This window comes from Peromyscus maniculatus, chromosome 1 (assembly GCF_049852395.1).
Source record: "Peromyscus maniculatus bairdii isolate BWxNUB_F1_BW_parent chromosome 1, HU_Pman_BW_mat_3.1, whole genome shotgun sequence".
NCBI classification, from domain to species: Eukaryota; Metazoa; Chordata; class Mammalia; order Rodentia; family Cricetidae; genus Peromyscus; species Peromyscus maniculatus.
Genome location: NC_134852.1, coordinates 108,412,075 through 108,432,639, shown reverse-complemented (window position 1 = coordinate 108,432,639; position 20,565 = coordinate 108,412,075). Strand labels below are relative to the sequence as shown.

The following is a 20,565-nucleotide window of genomic DNA, read 5'->3' as shown; positions in this document are numbered from 1 at the left end:
CTCTGAGCCATCTCTCCAGCCCTGTTTATTTAGTTGGCTAGTTATTTTGAGACAGGATCTCACAATGTAACTCTGGCTGGCCTGGAGTCTGCTATAATACACCAGACTGTCCTCGAACTCACTCCCGGCCTGTACTTTCCCAATGTTGGGGTTAAAGGCTCATGCCACCACATTCAACTCCTTTTATTTTTTTAATTAGAGGAAGTAGATGTTGCTTAACAAAATGTCCACACTTACAGCCTTGGAAAAAAGAAAGTTTCTCCCAACAATGTACACATAGTCAGTCTCCAGGAGTTTGGGCTCTGTTGGAACCCGCCCACCCAACCTCAATCGCACCTTTAGGTCTGAGACAGAGATTGGCAGGGGTGCGGTGTGGCTGGCTTCCACTCTGTCTTGATCCCCAAGGGTGCACAATGTTTAGATCCAGAGGAAAGAGCCCCGGGGGCGGGAGAGCCCAGAGAGGCCAGCTCCCAGCGCACCAGCAACATCCTTCAAAGCTGTGACAGCCCTGCCTAGGTCCAGGCGCACTAAGTTCCTAGACTCTAGGACCCAGAGGAAGCCACAAGGTGGGAGAGTCACATAAAATCAAGAGCAGTGTTCTCAGTAAAGACGTGCAAACAGAAGAAGTTCCCCAAACACAGCAGGATCCTGACCACCGGCCTGCGGCTGGACAGAATGTTCCTCTGAGGGAAAAGCTTGGCTTTGTGCTGTACAGAGGAGGAAAATTCCTACTGCGGTTAGGTGCCTCTCACTCGGAACCAGGGTAGCGACTGACACCTAGCGGCTAACTTGGGGAAGAAGGACTATTCCTGCAAAAACAAGCCCAGAACCTTAATTCACACTTCAACTTCTCCTGGACTGCCGAGTTCCCCTCCTCCGGGCCATCCTGAGGCTGGAGCCTTACAAAACACTGAATATTAGTGTCTTGTTAGTACAATTCCATCACTCTTGTCACAACTCCAACTGAGAGAAAGAAATGCAGTTAGAAAAAGCCACCTTTCAGCCGTGGAAAAGAGATCAAATCACACACAGGACAGAACGACTGCCCTGTGCTTAGAGGCAGCCTAGTGTGCTTAGACGAAGCCCTGAAATCAGTCAGAAAGAGATCCTGGAAGGCCTGAGATTGTGGAGTTTTTGTTTTGTTTTAACTTCCAAAGCTATTGTTTCATTATTTTGTGTGTGTATAGGTGTTTTGCATACATTTATGTCTGTGTGTGTATGGTGCCCACAGAGGCCAGAAGAGGGCATCTGATCTCTTAACACTGGAGTTACAGATTGTGAGCGGCCATGTGGTTGCTGGGAATCGAACCCAGATCTTCTGTAAGAGCAGCCAGTGCTCTTGGCTGCTGAGCTATCTCTCCAGCTCCATTGTGTGTGTGTGTGTCTGTCTGTGTGTGTTAGAATTGAACCCAAGGCCCAGAGAATGCTGGCACCTCCTCTATCCCTAAGTTACGAACTTACTGCCTAAAGCTGGTTTTGGATGGAGACTGTAAAATGAGTCTGTAAAATGCAGAAGGTGGGTGGCAGTGAACGCAGAGCCTGGGTTTTTGGAGTCCAAGAGCCTTCATCTAACGCGGTGCTGGCTTCTCTGGCTGGAACTCAGCTAGTCTCCTGGATTCTCTGAACAGGGGCTTCCGCCTCTCACTTCCTCTTTTGTCCTTCCTATGCTTTCAACGGGGGCCTCACCTCCCATGAACACAGTTGTACGGATTGGAAGTAATGTGTTCTGTGGTTTACTCAGTGTTTGGCACATAATAAGTTGCAGTTTGTACTGCCGTGAGTTAGAGAAAGGATGGACCTGGCATGGAGGCACAGCAGTGAGCCAGGGGCTGCCGTGTGTGCTAAGAGAGCCCAAGGCTCTGAGTCAGCCATCTTTTGTTTGAGTTCTTAATCTCACTCACCAGACACGCCACTCCCACGCTCTGAGTCTCTTGAAGGTACAGTGAGCATGTCGGTCTAGACTCTCGAGGAATATTCATCTACCCTGCAGGCATAGTAGAACCATCTAGGGAGTTTTAAAAACTCCAGTGAAGGGAGGGGATACAGCTCAGTGGGAGAGCAGGTGCCTAGCACACATGAGGCCATAGGTTCAGTTCCCAGCGCTGAAAAACCAAAACAACAAAAAACTAATTATTATATAACATCCCCCTCCCCCGTACCACTAATTCAGAGCCCCTGGGACTGGTGCCACAGGTGCCAGACTCTCTGAAGCTCCCCACGTGATTCCAAAGTACATCCAAGGTTGAGAACCAGGAGATGGAATGCCCTCTCAAGGTTCTCAAAGGATAGAAGGAAAACAACAAAAACAACGAACAATAATTATATGAGTAATTATTAGAGATGTAGCCAATTGTTGATTGATAAGTGTCAGGCCCTTCACCAGGAGCTCTGAATATGGTAACATTTCCAGCTAACCTAGGACATTAAGATAAAGGTGTGTCTATGTGTGCGTGCACACATGTGCACACCATGGTGTGTGTGCAGAGATCAGAGAACAGCAAACGGAGTCTGTTCTCTCCTTTCACCTTTACGAGGGTGCAGGGGATCACATTCAGGTGGCCAGGCTTCGAGGCAAGCACCTTTCCACACGAACCCTCTCACTGGCCTGGGGGAGGGGTTTTATAGAAGACGTAAGATGTTTTTCCCTTTGCTAGGTCTCTAAGTATGAGAGCTCCTGGTGCTCAATCCTCTGTGACGCCCCAAATGGAAAGTCAATCACCGCCTTCCATTTAATGTTAACCTCTAGCCGGGCGGTGGTGGCGCACGCCTTTAATCCCAGCACTCGGGAGGCAGAGCCAGGCGGATCTCTGTGAGTTCGAGGCCAGCCTGGGCTACCAAGTGAGTCCCAGGAAAGGCGCAAAACTACACAGAGAAACCCTGTCTCGAAAAACAAACAAACAAACAAACAAAAATGTTTACCTCACATGACATTTGTGTTCTGTTTTGTCTGTCCTGCTTGCTTGGTGTCAAATGTCAAGATTTTAAACCTTACAAGTGTGTGAAATATTCCTGGGAACTTAGAGCATTTGAGTCCATTTCAGACCAAGTATTTCTAGTTAAAATTTAGTTTCCATATATGGGCTATAACTGATACATTTTTATTTTATTTTATTTTTTGTTTTAGCTTTTTAAAAAGATTTATTCACGTGTGTGTTTGTGTGCTCAAATATCTGTCTTTCTGTCTGAGTGCATGTAAGTGCAGGGGCAGTCAGATTCCAGAAGAGGGTATTGGATTCCCTGCAGCTGGAGTTACAGGCGATGTGAGATGCCCAGTGTGGGTGCTAGGAGCCCAAACTCTAGTCTTCTGCAAGAGTAGCAAACGCTCTTAACTCTTGAGCCATCTATCTGGCCTGTTTGGGCTTTTGAAACAAGGTCTTGTTATGTGTCCCAGGTTGGCCTGGAATTCGTTATGTAGACCAGGCTGACCTGGTGACATTCCTTTGGCCTCTGCCTCCTGAATGCTAGGGTTACAGCTTTACATCACAGAGATCCGCCTGGCTCTGCCTCTCGAGTGCTGGGATTAAAGGCGTGTGCCACCACCGCCAGGCTGGTTCTTATTTCTTAATTGAAACAATGTCCAAAGTCTATTTAATGACAATGTATATAATGATGATTTTTAAATCCTTACCAAAGTCCAAAAGACAGATTTTCTATATGGCTCTTACCAGCAGAAGTGACTTATCAGGACAGCAGGAAACGGGCACATTCACATAACTAATCCTCAAGGGACTTACACTCACAGGGGTGATTTTAAACTCCCAACAGCAGTGGCTAAGAATTGGCTTTCACTTACCCTAAATTCTTTTGCTTGGGCATAGACACAGGAAAGACGGATGGGCTTCATTTCTCTACATAATTTGTATTTTATGAAATAACCTTTTTTTCTTCCTAGTGGCATCACAGAATCTTAGCATTAAAAGGGAATTCTCCTGCAAATTTGAGGCAATCCTCCTGCCTCAGCCACCAGCATGGTGGGGTAACAGGTGTGGACTACAGTCTGGGAAGTTTCATTGGGTTATAAAAGGGCAAGCTGAGACTGGGAAATAAAACTGAACTATAGAGAAGCTCATCTTCCCCCACTCTCCTCCCCTCCCCCTCTCGGCTCTATGAACTGTGGACTCGTGGGTGTTGGAGCCACGTGGGACAAGATTGAGGCAGGACGATGTGGACCCTCCTAAGGAAGCCAAGCAGGGCAGCCTCGCATCAGCTCGGAACATTGTTAGGTACAGGGTCTGCAGAGACCCACGAGCTCTCCTCCACGCCTCCCTCACTGTGCGCCGCCCAAGTGGCTGAGTTGTTGGGAGTGTGGTGTTGGCACGGACTCTTGGACTCGGGCTGTTAAAATAGGAAGTTTCAGTTTCAAGCTACCACTCACAAAATACTTCTCGCCCTGTGCTAAGGAGTTTTCATGATTTCTGAAACCAATCAGGGGTCACTGGGGTATGGGAGGGGATACAGCTCCATGCTGTTGATGATAGAAGCCTGAGAGGAGCCTGGCGGTGGTGGCGCATGCCTTTAATCCCAGCCCTGGGAGGCAGAGGCAGGCAGATCTCTGAGAGTTCACGTCCAGCCTGGGCTGTAGAGTGAGTTCCAGGAAAGGTGCAAAGCTACACAGAGAAACCCTGCCTAAAAAAAAAAAAAAAGAGAGAGAGAGAATCCTGAGGGGTTCTTTCCAGAGATCCTGCTTAGATGAAACTGGAATGATTTGGGTTTGGGGGTGATGCAGGGTTTCTCCATGAAGACCAGGTTGCCCTTGAACTCACAGAGTTCTGCCTGCTTTGGCTAAGATTAATGTGTGTGCTACCACACAGCCTCAAATCCAGGATTTTTCTTTTTCTTTTCTCTTTTTTTTTTTCTTTTCTTGTTTTTTGTTTTTCGAGATAGGGTTTCTCTGTGTAGCTTTGCGCCTTTCCTGGAACTCTCTGCAGTCCAGGCTGGCCTCAAACTAACAGAGATCCACCTGCCTCTGCCTCCCAAGTGCTGGGATTAAAGGCGTGCACCACCACCGCCCGAAATTCAGGATTTTTCAATGCAGAAAAGAATTTCAGGATGAGTTGGTGTGAAGTTAGTTGGAGTTTGTGAGGAGAGATTTTGTTTACGCAGACTTAAGTTCAGGCATCAGGAGAAAGGCACTCAGGGGGAGGACAGCGGGCGACCACGTGTGGGTCAGCGCTTCTCAGGAACTGTAGTTAAGTGGCTCAGTCACAACTGTATGGTGATTTAGAGGCTTTTGGAATTCCATTCTCCAAGTGTAAGGAAGGGTTCCTTCCTAACACACATACACACCCATTTTAAAATATGATTATAGAGTGGTTCATAAGATGTTGTGGATAGGATTGCAATCTGATGAGGTAAAACCCTGGGTCACAAAGGCTATGTATGCAAGGAAGCTAAGATATGTCTTTCACTAGATGGAGTTTCTCATGAGATAACTGGAAAATTGTAGGTTTACAGCTAGGGAAGGAGGAAGGTTGTATAATGGGATTAATCCACGGAGTCTATTTAATGAGCAAGGGAATTTTTGGGGGATTAACTCACAACCACAGGAGATTTATCGTAGGGTCTGGGAAAGTTGAGCTATCTCCCACGCTGATCTGCCTGGTCCAAGATCTCAGCACCCAAAACCACAAGGTAGCAAAAAGAGAGAGTGTGTAGCGGCATCCCAGGTCTTAAGGGTCCCCCAGCGGCCACGCCCCAGGGGCATGTACCTCAAGTTCATAGGCAGATGTAACAGCTACCTGCTACCTCACTAGGGGCGGTGTTTCCGGGCATGGCTCAAACAGTCACCCACCACAGTTGTTATTTGCTTAGTTCTTAAGTATGGTGCATCCACATTTTAACATTCTGTTTTTGGGTAACAAAAACAATCTCACAGAATTTATCATCACATGATAATAACACAAGGGCCCCCAAAACAATATGAATAAATGTTTCAGACTGTGTCCCCATCAGAAGACACCTTTAAAAACACTGTATGCCTTCTCAATGCCTCCTGTCCGTGACCATTTCTAGTTGGAAACACTTTGGAGCAGAGTAGTATTTCCTTTTAGCAAGATCCACCCCAGTCCAGTCCTTGCCTTTGTTTTATAGTGAATCTCATCTGCATCATTTAAAACGAGGTTCATATACGCAGCAAAGTCCATACCACAACATTCTACCTGAAGAGTCACTTGCTTACAACCACACTGGAACCTGAGATCTGCTCTTGGAGTATCTGAAGATGAGGATGACCGTCTGTGCCATCATCGGCCTCTACTTTCTGGCCCTGGCCCGTGGTGTGCCATGGTGGAAGTCACAAAGACTACACAAGCCGGGAGGTAGTCTCAGAAAGCGACTTCCAGAACTATCTTAAAATTATTTTTATTTTATTTATTTTATTTTTATTTTTTGGTTTTTGTCGAGACCAGGCTGGCCTCGAACTCCCAGATATTTGCCTAGCTCTGCCTCCCAATTGCTGGAATTAAAGGCCAGCCTGGGCTACAGAGTGAGTTCCAGCAAAGCTACACAGAGAAACCCTGCCTCAAAAAAAAAATTTTAAGTCCACCACCCGGACTTAAAATTCGTATTTGATATATCTCTACAGACTAACTTCACAACAGATGTTAATTGTGATGGAATTCTTAACTCTCAGCTGGTGGGGGCCTTCAGCTCCAGGCTAGCACCCTTCCCATGACCCCTTAAACTCCCTTCTTTCCATCCTGCCTCAGGGTGACCCAGGACTCTGCAAAGTGGACCTCTCCAAGGTTCTACTCCGGGTTTCCTTCCCACACTGGACGCCAGTGCAAAAAAGCAAAAAATGATTTCAAAGTATTTTACTATTTCACGATGAAGACCACAAAGGCATTATAAAGGGCTTCATGCCTGAGAACCACTATCTGCAGGCAAACACTTCAGCAGGCAAAGGTGCTTTCTGAGGACCTGAATTTGATTCTTGGGACCCACCAGTGGAGAGAGAGAGCTAGAGAACAGGTAGTCCTTGGGCCACACAGTAACTGGGGTACAGTGCCTCCATAAATGTATTTATATGTAAACATATATAAATGTATATATAACAAATAAAATAATTAAGTAATTAAACAAATGCATGGGATAAAAAAAAAGAGACCCAACATTGAAAGTCTGGAAATTGCGATGGTAGCTGGATAATAGTGTGAATCTAATTAACAATCGATTGCACACGAAAAAAATACATATATATATATATGTATATATAAAATCACTTATAAAAAGTTTTGGGGTAGGTGAAGAAAATCAAGGCTCCAACACCGTGTCGCACAGGTCAAACCTCGGTTCTCACGCCCACTCCCAGTGAATCTCAGTTCCTTTCTCAGTTCCTTCCTTGAGGGCCACCTCCTCGCTCCTCAACCTCAGCCTCTCTATTAGTAAAAACGGGGTGGTTGCAGAGATGACCTTTGGAGCTCCGCGGAGTACAGTTTCCGGAGTGCGCAAAGTTCAAGGTGGCGTTCCCAAGCCACGCTCCGGGTGCAACAGGCGCTGCCAGCAGCGCCGCGGGGTCTTAGGCTCCGGGTCCGGTCTCCTGGAGCGAGCGCTGAGCTTGCACGCCGCGCGCCTGCGCAGTGGTCTCGGGCCGCGGTCCCAGGCTAGGGAGGCGGCCGAGGGCGGGTACCCGTGGGGCTCTGCTGACCGTTGCCCCCTGCGCCGGTACCCAGGGACAGCTCCCTCACCGCCTCGCCTCCCCCCCTCCCCGGCTCCGATCACATCTCCACAGCGCAGCCGGGGAGGGGAGGAGCCCTCCAGCGCGGAACCGGGGCTCTCTGCTCGGCCCGCCCTGAGGGGCGTGGGAGGGCGGGGCCGCGGACTTCGGACTCCAGCCCCCGACGCTCGGCTTTCCCTGACGCCCTCAGCTATCCCTGGCCAAAGGGAGCCATGTCCGCGCTACTGGGGCTCCGGCCCGAGGTGCAGGACACCTGCACCTCGCTGGGGCTGATGCTGTTGATCGTGCTGCTCATGGGGCTGGCCCGCGTGATCGCCCGGCAGCAGCTGCACAGGCCCTCGGCCCACGCCTTCGTCCTGGAGTTTCTAGCCACCTTCCAGCTCTGCTGCTGCACCCATGAGCTCCAACTGCTGAGCGAGCAGGACCCCGCGCACCCCACCTGGACGCTGACACTGATCTACTTCTTCTCCTTGGTGCATGGCCTGACCCTGGTGGGCACAGTCAGCAACCCGTGCGGCGTGATGATGCAGATGATTCTGGGGGGTATGTCCCCCGAGACGGGTGCCATGAGGTTGTTGGCTCAGCTGGTTAGCGCCCTATGCAGCAGGTACTGCATAAGCGCCCTGTGGAGCCTGAGTCTGACCAAGTACCACTTCAACGAGAGGAGCTTAGCTTGCAAGAATCCCATCCACACGGACATGTCCAAAGCGATCATCACAGAGGCCATCTGCTCCTTTATTTTCCACAGCGCTCTACTGCACTTCCAGGAGGTCCGAACCAAGCTTCGCATCCACCTGCTGGCTGCACTCATCACCTTTTTGGCCTATGCAGGTTTGTCATTCCCACAAAACACTAGGCAGTCCCGAGCCTCTATGACCAGAGGTTCCAACTTCTTTACCGATACAGTCGAGTCCCCTACTCCAATAGGATGGAAATACTTACACCCTCCCCGGGGCCCCTTATTATTCTAACCATCTCGCAGCCAGTGCCTAGCAGTTGGAGCCAACATCCACATCTTCATTCAGTGCTGTTTTGAACACCCAGAGAAAGCAGACACTCCGGTGCCGAAACTAAGATCTTGTTAGATTACTGCCAAGGGCTTTAGATAGCCTGCAAAGGAGCTGTTTTAATGTCAGAAAGGCAGCTTATCAGTTTCGGCTCCCATGCCAAGCTGGTATAGATTGCTTTTGACACCCTTACTGAAAAATGATCCCGTCTTAAAGTTCCTTCCAGCTTCAAGTGCATGATTGGCTCGTAGTTAACAGTGGGAGTCGGCATTCTGTAGCTGCGTTTCCTACAAATTACTTGTCATATTTCCTTAGGTTGAGTTGCACATGAATTTTTAAGTAGCCTGTTATGAAAGGTGTGTTTCAAAATTAAAATGTGCTTAAAGATGCTCTTTAAAAACCAATAATGCTCAGCTAGGCGTGGTGGCACACGCCTTTATTCCCAGTGCTCGGGAGGCAGAGGCAGGTGGATAATGGTAAATTTAAGGCCAGACAGTACTAAATTCTGACACTCTGTGTAAGGAAAACAAAACAAAAACCAGAGACAATCTCCAGAAGTCTTATTTACTTATTTACCTTGGCAAACCTCAGCTGCAAGAGGAATTCAAAAATTGTTTAATGATAAAATGTGCCTTATTGTATCATTTTTAATTTTTTAATTTTTTTTTTGGTTTTTTGAGACAGGGTTTCTCTGTGTAGTTTTGGTGCCTGTCCTGGATCTCGCTCTGTAGACCAGTCTGGCTTTGAACTCACAGCCACCACCGCCCAGCTTTACTGTGTCATTTAAAATAATGAAATACTTTACGGGATTATAATGGAATTATAAAATGTTTTAGAGGCATGAATATAATAAAGGAAACTTATAGTAATAGTTTATCTTCTACCCATTCAAAGTGAAACTATGGTAATGTAGCTCAGTGGTAAAGAGCTCTTGCTAGCATTCGTTAGGGTCTGGGTTCAGTCCCTGGGGTGACAAACAAAATTCCCTGAAACTGAGTAGACGTATACTTCAAGTGCGTGCTTGACTTCCTAAGGGAACATGAAAGACTACACAGTTTTCCCTTCTTTGAATCCAGCACTAGTTTTTGAGTAGACACATGAAAACACATTGTGTGGGGTAGCAGACGAGGGCCCGTGCATTTCTGAGAGGCCGGGGAGGAGTTTCAGCTAAAGCAGGAACACTGCTCTTCATACGCAGTAGAATGCCACAGTGCAGTTTGTATATGTCAATTAAAGCAGCAAAGAGCTGGGCAGCTGATTCATGCCTGTGGTCCCAGTACTGGAGAGGTAGAGGCAGGAGGATTCCGGTCATCTTCTGCTACATGCTGGGTTTGAGGCCAGCCTAGGCTACATGAAACCCTGTCTCTAAAAACAAAAAACAAAAAATTGAGGTTGTTTTATAATTTAAAAAGAAAAAGAAAACATTAATGACACCTGGATCCTTCTCACCTCGAATTACTCCTCGGGCGTCTGTTGTGAGGTTGCTGTTCTTCCTGTAATTTGTGCTTTTAGTACCAAGTTAGGATTCATAAATAATGTATATACTACTAACTCTTCCTGGGCTCAGAATGTCGTTCAAAGGCAGAACACTTGTGTATGCGCATGGCCCTGGTCTCGCCCAAGGGGTAAAAATGCCATTCCAAAGGGAAGCAAGGTGACACCTGAAGTCATTCCTAAGGAAAAAGCGAGCGGAGAAGGGCTCTTGAATGTCAGTTGAAGGGATCTGAAACTCTGCCGGGTTCTTGAAATGTGAATACTCGGGGGTAAACCAATCATCAGAGGCTCTCAACAATCTTTTCAAATCACTGGAGGAGTTTTAAAACTGCCCACCTGGTGCAACTGTTAGAGTCTTAACTGCTCTGGGAAGGAGCCTGGGCGGTGGCAGAGTGTAACTTTCTCCAGGTGATCCTGTTGTGAAACCACGGTTGGGAACACTGTTGTAGAGTCCAGACCTGCCTTGTCCAGCTCAGTGGCCACCAGCTCCACCTGCCTATTTAGATGAAAGCTTCAGCACGTCCCAGGCAGGAGACACATGTCACACTCACTCCTCACGTTGTACTGTAGCTGGTGACTACTGTACTGGGCAGGGCTTGGGACGACAGGTTGGAGCTAGTTATAAAGCTACATAAATCCACAGTCTATTACATACGTACTTTTTCCCACTGTCTTCCTACCAGTATAAGGGAGATGAGTACCCCTTGGGTATCTGCTATAGACCAAATCACTTTACTAAGGGATTTATAAGTGATCTTAATTCTTACAGTTATCCGTGGATGAGCACAATATTATTATTCCCACGTGAGGTAAAGCAAGGGACACTCATGAGAAATGTCGTGCCTCGGGTTACAGACCGTCTAGTCTGGAACCAGGGCTCACACTGCTGAGTGTCACTTTAACACTCATGTCATTATGAGAATTTCTGTCGTGTGTTCAAGAGTTACAAAAGCACACACAATCACATACTACATGGCTATAAAAGAGAGTAAGTTCTGATGTACGCCACACAGATGAACTTTACGTTAAGCAGAAGCCAGACACCAAAGGGCTAATACTGTGTGGCTCTACTTCCTGGGAATACATAAAACGGGCAAATTTAAAGACTAAGAAAGTAAATAGTGGTGACTAGAACAGGGGATGAGAAAAGAATGGGTGGGATGTGTTACTGAGTGGGTGCAGGATTTGTGTTTGAGGCAATGAAAAGCTTGTTGAAAACTTTGGGTCAGGCGTGGTGGTTCAGGCCTGTAACCCAGTACTTGGGAAGCTACTGCGAGAGGATGATAAATTCAGGTAAGCCTGGGCTACATAGTGAATTTGAGGCCAACCTAGGCTACACAAGATCCTATCATAAACAGGATAGAAAAGAAGGCACTGGGAAAACTTTAGGGGCTGGAAGACGTTTGGGAAAAGACAGTGCTGATGTCCAAACGGCACAGTGAATACACAGACCAGCAAATGGCATACTTTATGACATATGTGTGAGAATGTAAAATTTTTAATTACTACATGACTCAGTTGCCAATAAATTCTTAAACTCTGGATTAAACAGGTTTCTAATTTTAAGGTCTTGTAAGATCTTTAAGGTCTTACATCACTTTGCTCCTGTGTAGTGTGAAACGCCAAGAGGAGGGTGTGGGACAGGCTTGAGGTCCTTTTGTTCAGAGTGTGTAGCCCAAGAGAAGCCACCTTGGAAATGGCCACACTGAAGCTTATCATTCCTATCACTTTCCATATGTAAGTCGTAACATTCCCCAGAGAATGGACTGCCTTGGACTAGTTGACTGTCTAACAGGATTTTGAGCGGCAGAGCTACACGCTCCGAGAATTGTGTCTTCGTTGCTTAGTACCCCATGTTTGTGGTTGGAAGCTAGGCCTATGGCCCCGTGAATGCTAAACACACGCTTCCCCCAGCACTCTGAATTGTCCTATGCAAGCAGAGGCCACTGTCATTCCTGCAAGCAGAGCCATGAGCTAGCTTTTTAAGATGGAGTCTTTTCCTGCTAGGTTGTTATCCAGGCTGCTCTCAAACTCAAAACTTAATTGATCCTTCCACCTCAGCTTCCTTTCTCTCAAAAAGTCACATTTATTTATTTTGTATGTGTATGTAGGGTGGGGTGGGGTATGTGTGTCTACTATAGCACATATGTAGAGGTCTGAGGACAACGTGAGAGAGTCAAATCTCCCCTTCCAGCACCTGGGTCCCTCATGGTACTCAGGTTGCCAAGCAAGTACCTTAAGCTTCGGAGCCATCTTGATGGCCCCCACCTCTGCTTCCTGAACAGCTGGGATTCCAGGCCTGGAACTGTCAAACCATAAGCTATTAATGAAGGTAATGGAGAACTGCATTCATTTTCTATGCATAATTAGGTATTTTAGAATGTTGTTTTAAACATGTAAGTTGTCTTTATTATTGTACTGTTTCTCAGGTGTAGAATTTTAAATTCTACACCGTCTATGACATAATGCCTGTGTCTCCCTACGTACGATAAGCTATGACTGGAGATCAGGCATGCTTTCCAGAATCGAGGACCAGGACTCAGCACAGTATCACCGCACCGAGTAAGCAGTCAGACTTTTGGACTAGCCTCCCCTCCCCGACCCTCCTTGGAGAAAGTGTAGTATTTTTACTTCATACCATTGCCTTTTGGGTTTCTAGTGTCCTTCCGGCCATGACTGTAGGTGAGATTATTTTTCCGAAGAAAAAGGAACTAAGAGCTTTATACGTGTCCTCATTTAAAACAGGAACAAAATAAAATGGATACAATCACCAATTTACAAATACAGATTTGTCTCTGGACAGGCGAGATGGCTCAGTGGGGAACGACCCGGGTTTGATCCCCGGGGCCCCCACGGTGGGAGACCCACCTTGAAAGCTGTCCTCTGACCACCACATAAATGCTGAGGTACTCAGGCCCATTCCCCTCACCAAATAAACACAAACAAACAAACAAACAGAAAATTCGTTTAAACAAGGGTCCCAAACTTCGTACCACACCAGTCTAATTTTGTAGTTAAGAGGCCAGGCTGAGTCGGGCTGTGTCCTTGGGTACGTGTGTCCTCAGTTTCCTGATCTTTAGGATGGATACCACCAGCTCAACAGGTGTGAGGAATTGCATTTCCGACCTGCAGCTGCTTCTTCCTAGCATGCAGCAAATGAGGAAAATGCTGCTTTGGTGCTTATTCCTTTGCCCTGTAGTTTCCCACGGATCTCCTGTACAACGTGACCATTTCTGCAGGATTGCTAATCGAGCTCACATCTCCTTCAGTCAGGGGGAAGCATGAAGACAGCCCAACACAGCCACCAGCACCCTGAGGAGGAATTCCCTCCCGGCTAGGACCACACCTGAGGCATCACGGGACCCCTGACTTCTCAGGAAGAGCTGGGCCGTGCCCGCCTCAAAGGCCTGCGGCACGCCTGGCTTTACTTTTAAACTCTGAATTTTTAAGTTTTGCTTAATCCTTAAACTTTCTTGTCCATGACATCATTTGAGAAACGAAACCTAGAAAGCCACAGGGCGAATCAACCACTACATGGCACCTAGCAGGCCTGTCTCCAGAGGAGCCCTCACCTGTCTTAAGATTGTGCCCTGCCCTTTTCCTATAGGACCACCTAAAATACAAAGAAAAAAAAAAAACCTTAACTTTGCTCCATTCTAGCTTTCATTTATTTATTAAACCTGTAGGTATTAATTTATGAAACCGAATCTAATGATTGTGTTCATGCAAACATAAAAGCATATCCTCTCTTCTTTTCCATCTTGTTTAGTGTTTATCTTGGAGATGTATGTTCACAGAAATTCTAATTTCTTCATAATAGTGCATTTATTCCAAATAAGTTTGTCTAACCACCTTTCTGGACATTTAGATTTCCCCAGTTCTCTGCTATAAATGAACAACCTTGTATGTGTCTTCTTGTACATGACTATCAGTGTTACTCGAGGACAGAAGTTCTCATCTGGGGACATCTGGGGCTATCTGAGGTTTGGATAGTTGCAAAGTTGGGAAGGGGTGGGTTACCAGCATCTAATGGAGAGGGACCAAAGATGTCACTAAATGTCCTGAAGTACACAGGACAGCCTCTAACACCAAGAATTATACAGTGAAACAGCAAAATGCCCTGTCTGGGGCTTTTGTTAACACAAGCGCCACAGTTGATGTGGATTACTGTTTAGTTCCAGCTGTTGGTATGTAACAACATACCATCTCCAAACTCTAAAAGTAATAATAATTATTTATTTCTCATGATTCTTTGTACTTTCCATCCATTTGCTTAACAATCTGTGTGGTGTGTGTGTGTGTGTGTGTGTGTGTGTGTGTGTGTGTGTGTGTGTGTGTATGCGCGCACATGTGAAAACCCAGGCCATGTTGATGTTGAGTATACGCTTTCATTTTGGGGTGAGACGGGCCAACCCTCCAAGATCACTCGTGCGGCTGCGATCATTTCAGCAGGACGGTAGTGGGATCAAAAGCCTCTAAGAACCCTTGCTCATACCTGGCCACTGCTGCTTGTCATGGGGGGCACCTTGGCTCCCCTCTACACAGCCTCTCATCCTCCAGCAGCCTAGACTACGATGTACAGGTTCAGGGCATTGTTCCAAGAGGGCAGAAAAGTGGGGGTTGGAAACAGCACAGCGATTCCGAATTCTGCACTCAGAACTCAGCATGACCTCTGCTGCACTTTGTCAATTCAGGTCACAGAGCCAACCCATATTTGAGGGATGTCCCGGTCCTAGGAGCGGTTCCCACAGCCTCTTCAGAGGTGCTGTGAGGGTTGGAGACAGGCAAGTGGAACATCTTGAGTTTTAGGCATAAGAGGTTTCATGATGTTGGACGTAACTGTCTCCATCCGCCATGACCTGCCATACTAAAGCAAACGGTCAAGTTGTGAGGTCAATGGCTGGGGCATTTCTAATGACAAATGCCTTTAAAAGCCGTAGGGCATTTGTATAATCGTAAGTCGTAACATTACAAAGAGCTGGGAGTCCTAATCTTTCTCCCCATGGTGTTTTTAACACAAAGGGGCTCAATTTACTTTGTTTCTGTGGAAACCAAAATGAGTGGCTGCCAATCAATTCTCTTGAATGCTAAGGGTAGCCAAATCTCATTCGGTTTAGCATTCCAGGGTGACTGTTCAAGAATGATTCTGATGTCCTCAGATGACATCCTTTATAACTGCTGAGGCACCCACCACTAGTGGGTGCGCTGTCAGGCTGGTATGCTGGGGAAAACCTCAGCCATTTGGTGAATGTAGTCCATCGCTCAGTGGCTTCCTCTCAACACCGCTGATCTTGGCCTGGGAATCAATTGCATTGGGTAAGTCCCAGGAAAGGCTCCTGATTCCCAGCTCCACGTGACCCTGTTTCATCAAGACAGTTGACATGCTACGATGGAAGGCTATGTCCGTGTCATACTCCATGTGAGTGAAGAAGCCTCCACTTGGAAGAAGTAGCAGAAATGTCACTGTCTTGAGGCACTCTGGGGGTATTGGTAAACACACTGCCACAACTCTGCAGAGTAGTGTTGGTCATACAGCCTTCCTTTCCTTGTTGGCTGTGTGGTCAGAACCATAAACCCCTAGGCTCTGGAGAGCTGGAACATGAGTCTGTCCACTCCACTGATGGACTTCGTGCTTTCTACCCAGTCACTTATGCTTTGTGTATGTGTGCCTGTGTCCATCCATGTATATGCGTGAAGAAGCCAGAGGATGTTGAATGTATTTGCATCACTTTCCACCCTATTTCCTTGAGACAGGGTCTCGCACTGAATCTGAAGGGGGCCAAGCTGGCCGGCCACCAAGGCTTCCAGGAACCTCCTGTCTTCACCCCCCAATGCTGCAGCTATGAGCACATCTGAGGACTTGAACTCAGGTCTTCCTTCACACTCCGACAGCAAGCACTCTGGCCCTCCAAGCTATGTCCCCGGCCCTCATTTCTTAATTTTTATAACTGCTTTCTTGAGTCCTGCTGTTCAGTCACGTAGGGACTCTGCTGATGAGTAAAAATGGATCCAATAGTAATGCTTTGGTCTATTTTCCTTTCCATTTTTAATACAAAGGCATGTGTGTACTCAGGAGGGTCCTGGGCTACTGTACTCATTTTAACTTGGTTTTCTCTTTCATGTCTCTTCCCTCTGTTGCCATCACAGGAGGGAGCCTCACGGGGGCGCTGTTCAACCCAGCTCTGGCGCTCTCTCTGCACTTCCCCTGCTTCGATGAGAACTTCTATCAGTTTTTTGTAGTGTACTGGCTTGCTCCTTCTCTAGGTAAGTGTATTTCTATTTATTCTAGGTTAGGATATTTAAAAATTAACTTATGTTGTGTATGGTGTTTTGCATGCATGGGTGTACTGTTTGTGTGCCTAGTGCTCTTGGATCCCCTGGAACTGGAATTATGGATGGGTGTGAGCTGCCATGTGGGTTCTGGGACTTTAAACCAGTTGCTCTGAAGAGCAACCAGTGCTCCTAACTGATAAGCCATCTCTTCAGCCCCCAAGGTTAAATAATATAAAATATCATATTTTAAAATACGATGATGTATGAGCCAGGAGTGGTGGGGCACACCTTTAATCCCAGCACTCGGGAGGCAGAGGCAGGAGGATCTCTGTGAGTTTGAGGCCATCTGTTATGCCCAGATCGAGGGGACCCCAAAAGACCACCACCGAGACCAAATTCCACATGTAAAAGCAAAGAGCCTTTATTTTCAAGCTCTGAGCTTGGTCCCTCTGTCTGTCTGAAACAGCAGTGAGAACAGAGAGCCCTGAGCCCAGGCAGGCTTGGGTTTTTATCATAGCAGAGGTTGATTGGCTGACTTTCTAGGGGTATCTGTAAAACAAAAATAGGTGTGTGCTAGACTCAGGGACATCTGGCCACCTTATCTAATGGTTGGAATGTTTGGGATGTTAGATACTTTCCCATCCCTGGGTGGATCTCTAGGTGGGGTCAGCTTATGGCTTTTCCTGGATCTGGGTGTTGCCTGCCAGTAAGCCTGTCACAGAAGCTGTGTCTGGGCCCCTAAGTCTGTCATGGCAGCTGTGTGGTCAAGCTGTTTTGGGGCCCCTCCACACCAGCCTGGTCTACAAAGCAAGTTCCAGGACAGCCAGAGATGTTACACAGAAAAACCCTGTCTCGAAAAACTAAAAAGAAAAAAGGAAAAAAACAAAAACCAAAAACCCAACCCTCAAGAATGCTATACTGTCAGGCTGGGCGTTGGTGGCGCACGCCTTTAATCCCAGCACTCGGGAGGCAGAGCCAGGCGGATCTCTGTGAGTTCGAGGCCAGCCTGGACTACCAAGTGAGTCCCAGGAAAGGCACAAAGCTACACAGAGAAACCCTGTCTCGAAAAACCAAAAAAAAATAAAAATAAAAAAAAATAAAAAAAAAAAAAAAAAAAAAAAAATATAAAAAAAAGAATGCTATACTGTCAATTTCTAAAGCCAGAGAAGAGACAAAAAGAAAAAAGAAAAAGAAAGAAAATAAAACAACTTAGTTAACGTGCTTGAGAGGCATTTCTATTTTGTGCAGTGTCCTTTGAAGCTGTGTGTGCAGGTACACTCGCCCGTGTGTACATGTGGAGGCTAGAGGGGGTTTGGGGGGCTAATTGTTTGTTTGTTTTTCAAGACAGGGTTTCTCTGTGTAGTTTTGGTGCCTGTCCTGGATCTCGCTCTGTAGACCTCAAACTCACAGCCTGGCTCTGCCTCCCGAGTGCTGGGATTATTTTTAAGACAGGGTTCTTCACTGAACCTGCCGCTCTCTTGTTTTAGCTAGACTGGCTGCCCATCGAGTTCAGTGTCTATCCATCTCTGTCCCTACTTCCAAGTGCTGGGCTTACAAGGCACATGCTGCCACACCCAACTTCTATGTGGGTGCCTGGGGTCCAAACTCAGGTTCACGATCACACAGCAAGCGCTATCCACTGAGCCAACTCCCCAGCTCCTGGTACCGTGATCTGAAAGAGGGCTGCAGATGTAGTTTAGCGCTTCCCTACTAGGAGGGGGCAGTAAAGGGTCATTACTTCCATCCAAAAGTAATCTTTAGCTGGGCCTGGTGTGCAGCCTCAAATTCTAGTTACTTAGGAGGCTGAGGCAGGAGGATTATAAGTGTAAGGCCTGCTTGGGCTACAAAGCAATTTTAAGTCCAGCCTGGACAACTTACTGAGGCTGTCCCAAAATACAATGTAAAAACAGGACGAGATACAGCTCAGTGGTGAACTCACCTAGCACGTGAGTTCTATTTCTAGTACCACAATATATTTTTTTAATAGCCAAGGATGTGGCTCTGTTGGTAGAGTGCTTACCCAGCCCTGGGTTCATCCCCAGCACTGCAGAAAGCTGGGTACGGTGGTAGATGCCTGTAGCCTCACACCTGGGAAGTGAGGCAGGAGGATCCGAGGACAAGGTCCCCCTCAACTACACAGTGAGTTTGAGACCAGCCTGGGCTACACAAGATTTACCTTAAAATAATAAAATCAATCAGTCAACCAACTTTTACTTTTTGCTAAATAATTCTTTTTCCCAAATTTGTGAGTTCCAAACCAAATGTCATAACCATTTCGGTTGCTTTTCTTATTTGTCAAAGATCATTCCGTGTGACAACACTGTGGTCAATATAGCCTCTAAATGACCAAGTTCCATTCATGTTAACACAATCTAGATCAGGATGGGGACGTGGCCCACCGAGTGCTTGCTTAGTATGCCCGAGGCTCCATCCACAGTATCAGAAAAACAAAAATTCTTTTAAAGAGGGATCAAGTAACATAACTATAATAATATGCACTTTATATATTATCAGTATTTATGCTATCTGCATTTCTTGCTTTTATTTAGTCATCAGCTAAATAAAATAGGCAGAACACCTATACAATAAAAGTAATTTATAAAAATTGAAAACGACTGAAGCTTTGGGGTTGGAGGCGCTACTCAGCGGTCACAGTTTGTCTAGTTTATCTAAAGCCTGAATTTGAGTCACATTGCAAAAACATAGCAAGCACAAAAATGAAGCATCACTAATATGCAAGTCATTTTTTTAACTATACTTGAAGACTTAAGCACTGTTTTTAGGCGTTTTATGTGATACATCTGTAAAACCCACTACGGTGGTGCTCATGAAGAAAGAGCAAGAGCCTAGCAGACACACTTGGACATTCTGGGTGAACATTCCAGGGGAGCTGTCAATGTACTCCTCCCCTGGAGCCCCAGATACCCTCCAGATTTTTCTCTTCCTTAATCTGTCTGCTCTACTTTAAACCACCACCACCACCACCACCACCACCACCACCACCACCACCACCACCACCACCACCACCATGCTGTGCGCTCCTGCCTCCCACGCCCCTCTGAGGCTTGGAGAAAGCGCTGCCACTTTGCAGAGAACAAATTGACTCGAGCCCAGGGTTTCTCACCAAGTCTGTACTGAAGCGGAAGTCCTAACACTTGGGTTCGGCGTCATTTGAAGCCACGGTGTACGCCCCTAGTATCACTGCCCACACAATCATTTTAAGGACTGGAGAGGGGTGTGAGAGCAGCTGTCTCCATTGCACCCAGTCACTGCCACCTTCCCTACAGACAGACTTTGGGTCTTGTCTTTCAGGTGTGTTGCTGATGATCCTGACGTTCAGCTTTTTCCTTCCATGGCTGCATAACAACCAAATGACTAATAAAAAGGAGTAACTACTCCCAAGGACTCAAACTGAGTCACAGGACAGTCAAGCTGGACATGACAGAAGTGATCACCTTTCAAACTCCGGCCGCACTGGACTCGTCACTGTTTCAGCCTCCTTTGTGGAAGGTGTCTTAATGTTCTCACTACCTGGACTTAAAATGACTGTGAAAATGGGGTGGCCTGTATTTGTCAGTTAAGCTCGTTCTTTTGAGTGATGTATTAAATGCTGCTAGAAAAGGCTCATTCGTTAAACCTCTATGAATCCCAGGCGATTACTCACTGTGATGGAAACCAGATGAACACCAGGTCAAGTGGGGAAGGACAGCTGGTAGTTCAGGACCAAAGAAATTCTGTGCTGTGTCCCTCTGCATGCACGGGACTTCAAAGCTCAACCGTCTGTCTCACTCACAGAGCCAGAGAAGGTGCTTTGCAGCCACATCTCAGTGACACTATCAATCACGGCACCTTTTCATAGAAAAGTTGGTTTTATATCCACTCAACAGGTTTCCCACTGGTTTGACACAGGGTCTCACCTGTGGCCCGATGGCCTGAAGCTTCCTGTGTAGACCAGGCTGGCCTCAAACACGAAATGATCCTTTTGCCTCTGCCTCCCAAGTGCTAGGATTACAGGAGTGTGCTGTCACAACCAGGGTTTGTTTTGTCTTTGTTTCGGGGGTATGGGCTTTCATGATGTAGCCCAGGCTGGCCTTCAACTCACCACCCTCTTGAGTG

At 46.8% G+C, this 20,565-nt stretch overlaps 1 protein-coding gene across 1 annotated transcript; it reads left to right on the top strand.

Annotated features, from left to right (window-relative positions):
- The first annotated feature begins 7,561 nt into the window (after positions 1–7,561).
- Aqp11 (aquaporin 11) lies at positions 7,562–20,072 on the top strand. Its single transcript, XM_006979888.4, has 3 exons — positions 7,562–8,506; positions 16,324–16,440; positions 19,762–20,072. The coding sequence occupies exons 1-3, from the start codon at positions 7,888–7,890 to the stop codon at positions 19,839–19,841; spliced, it is 816 nt and encodes a 271-aa protein (XP_006979950.1). The 5' UTR covers positions 7,562–7,887; the 3' UTR covers positions 19,842–20,072.
- Positions 20,073–20,565: the final 493 nt, after the last annotated feature.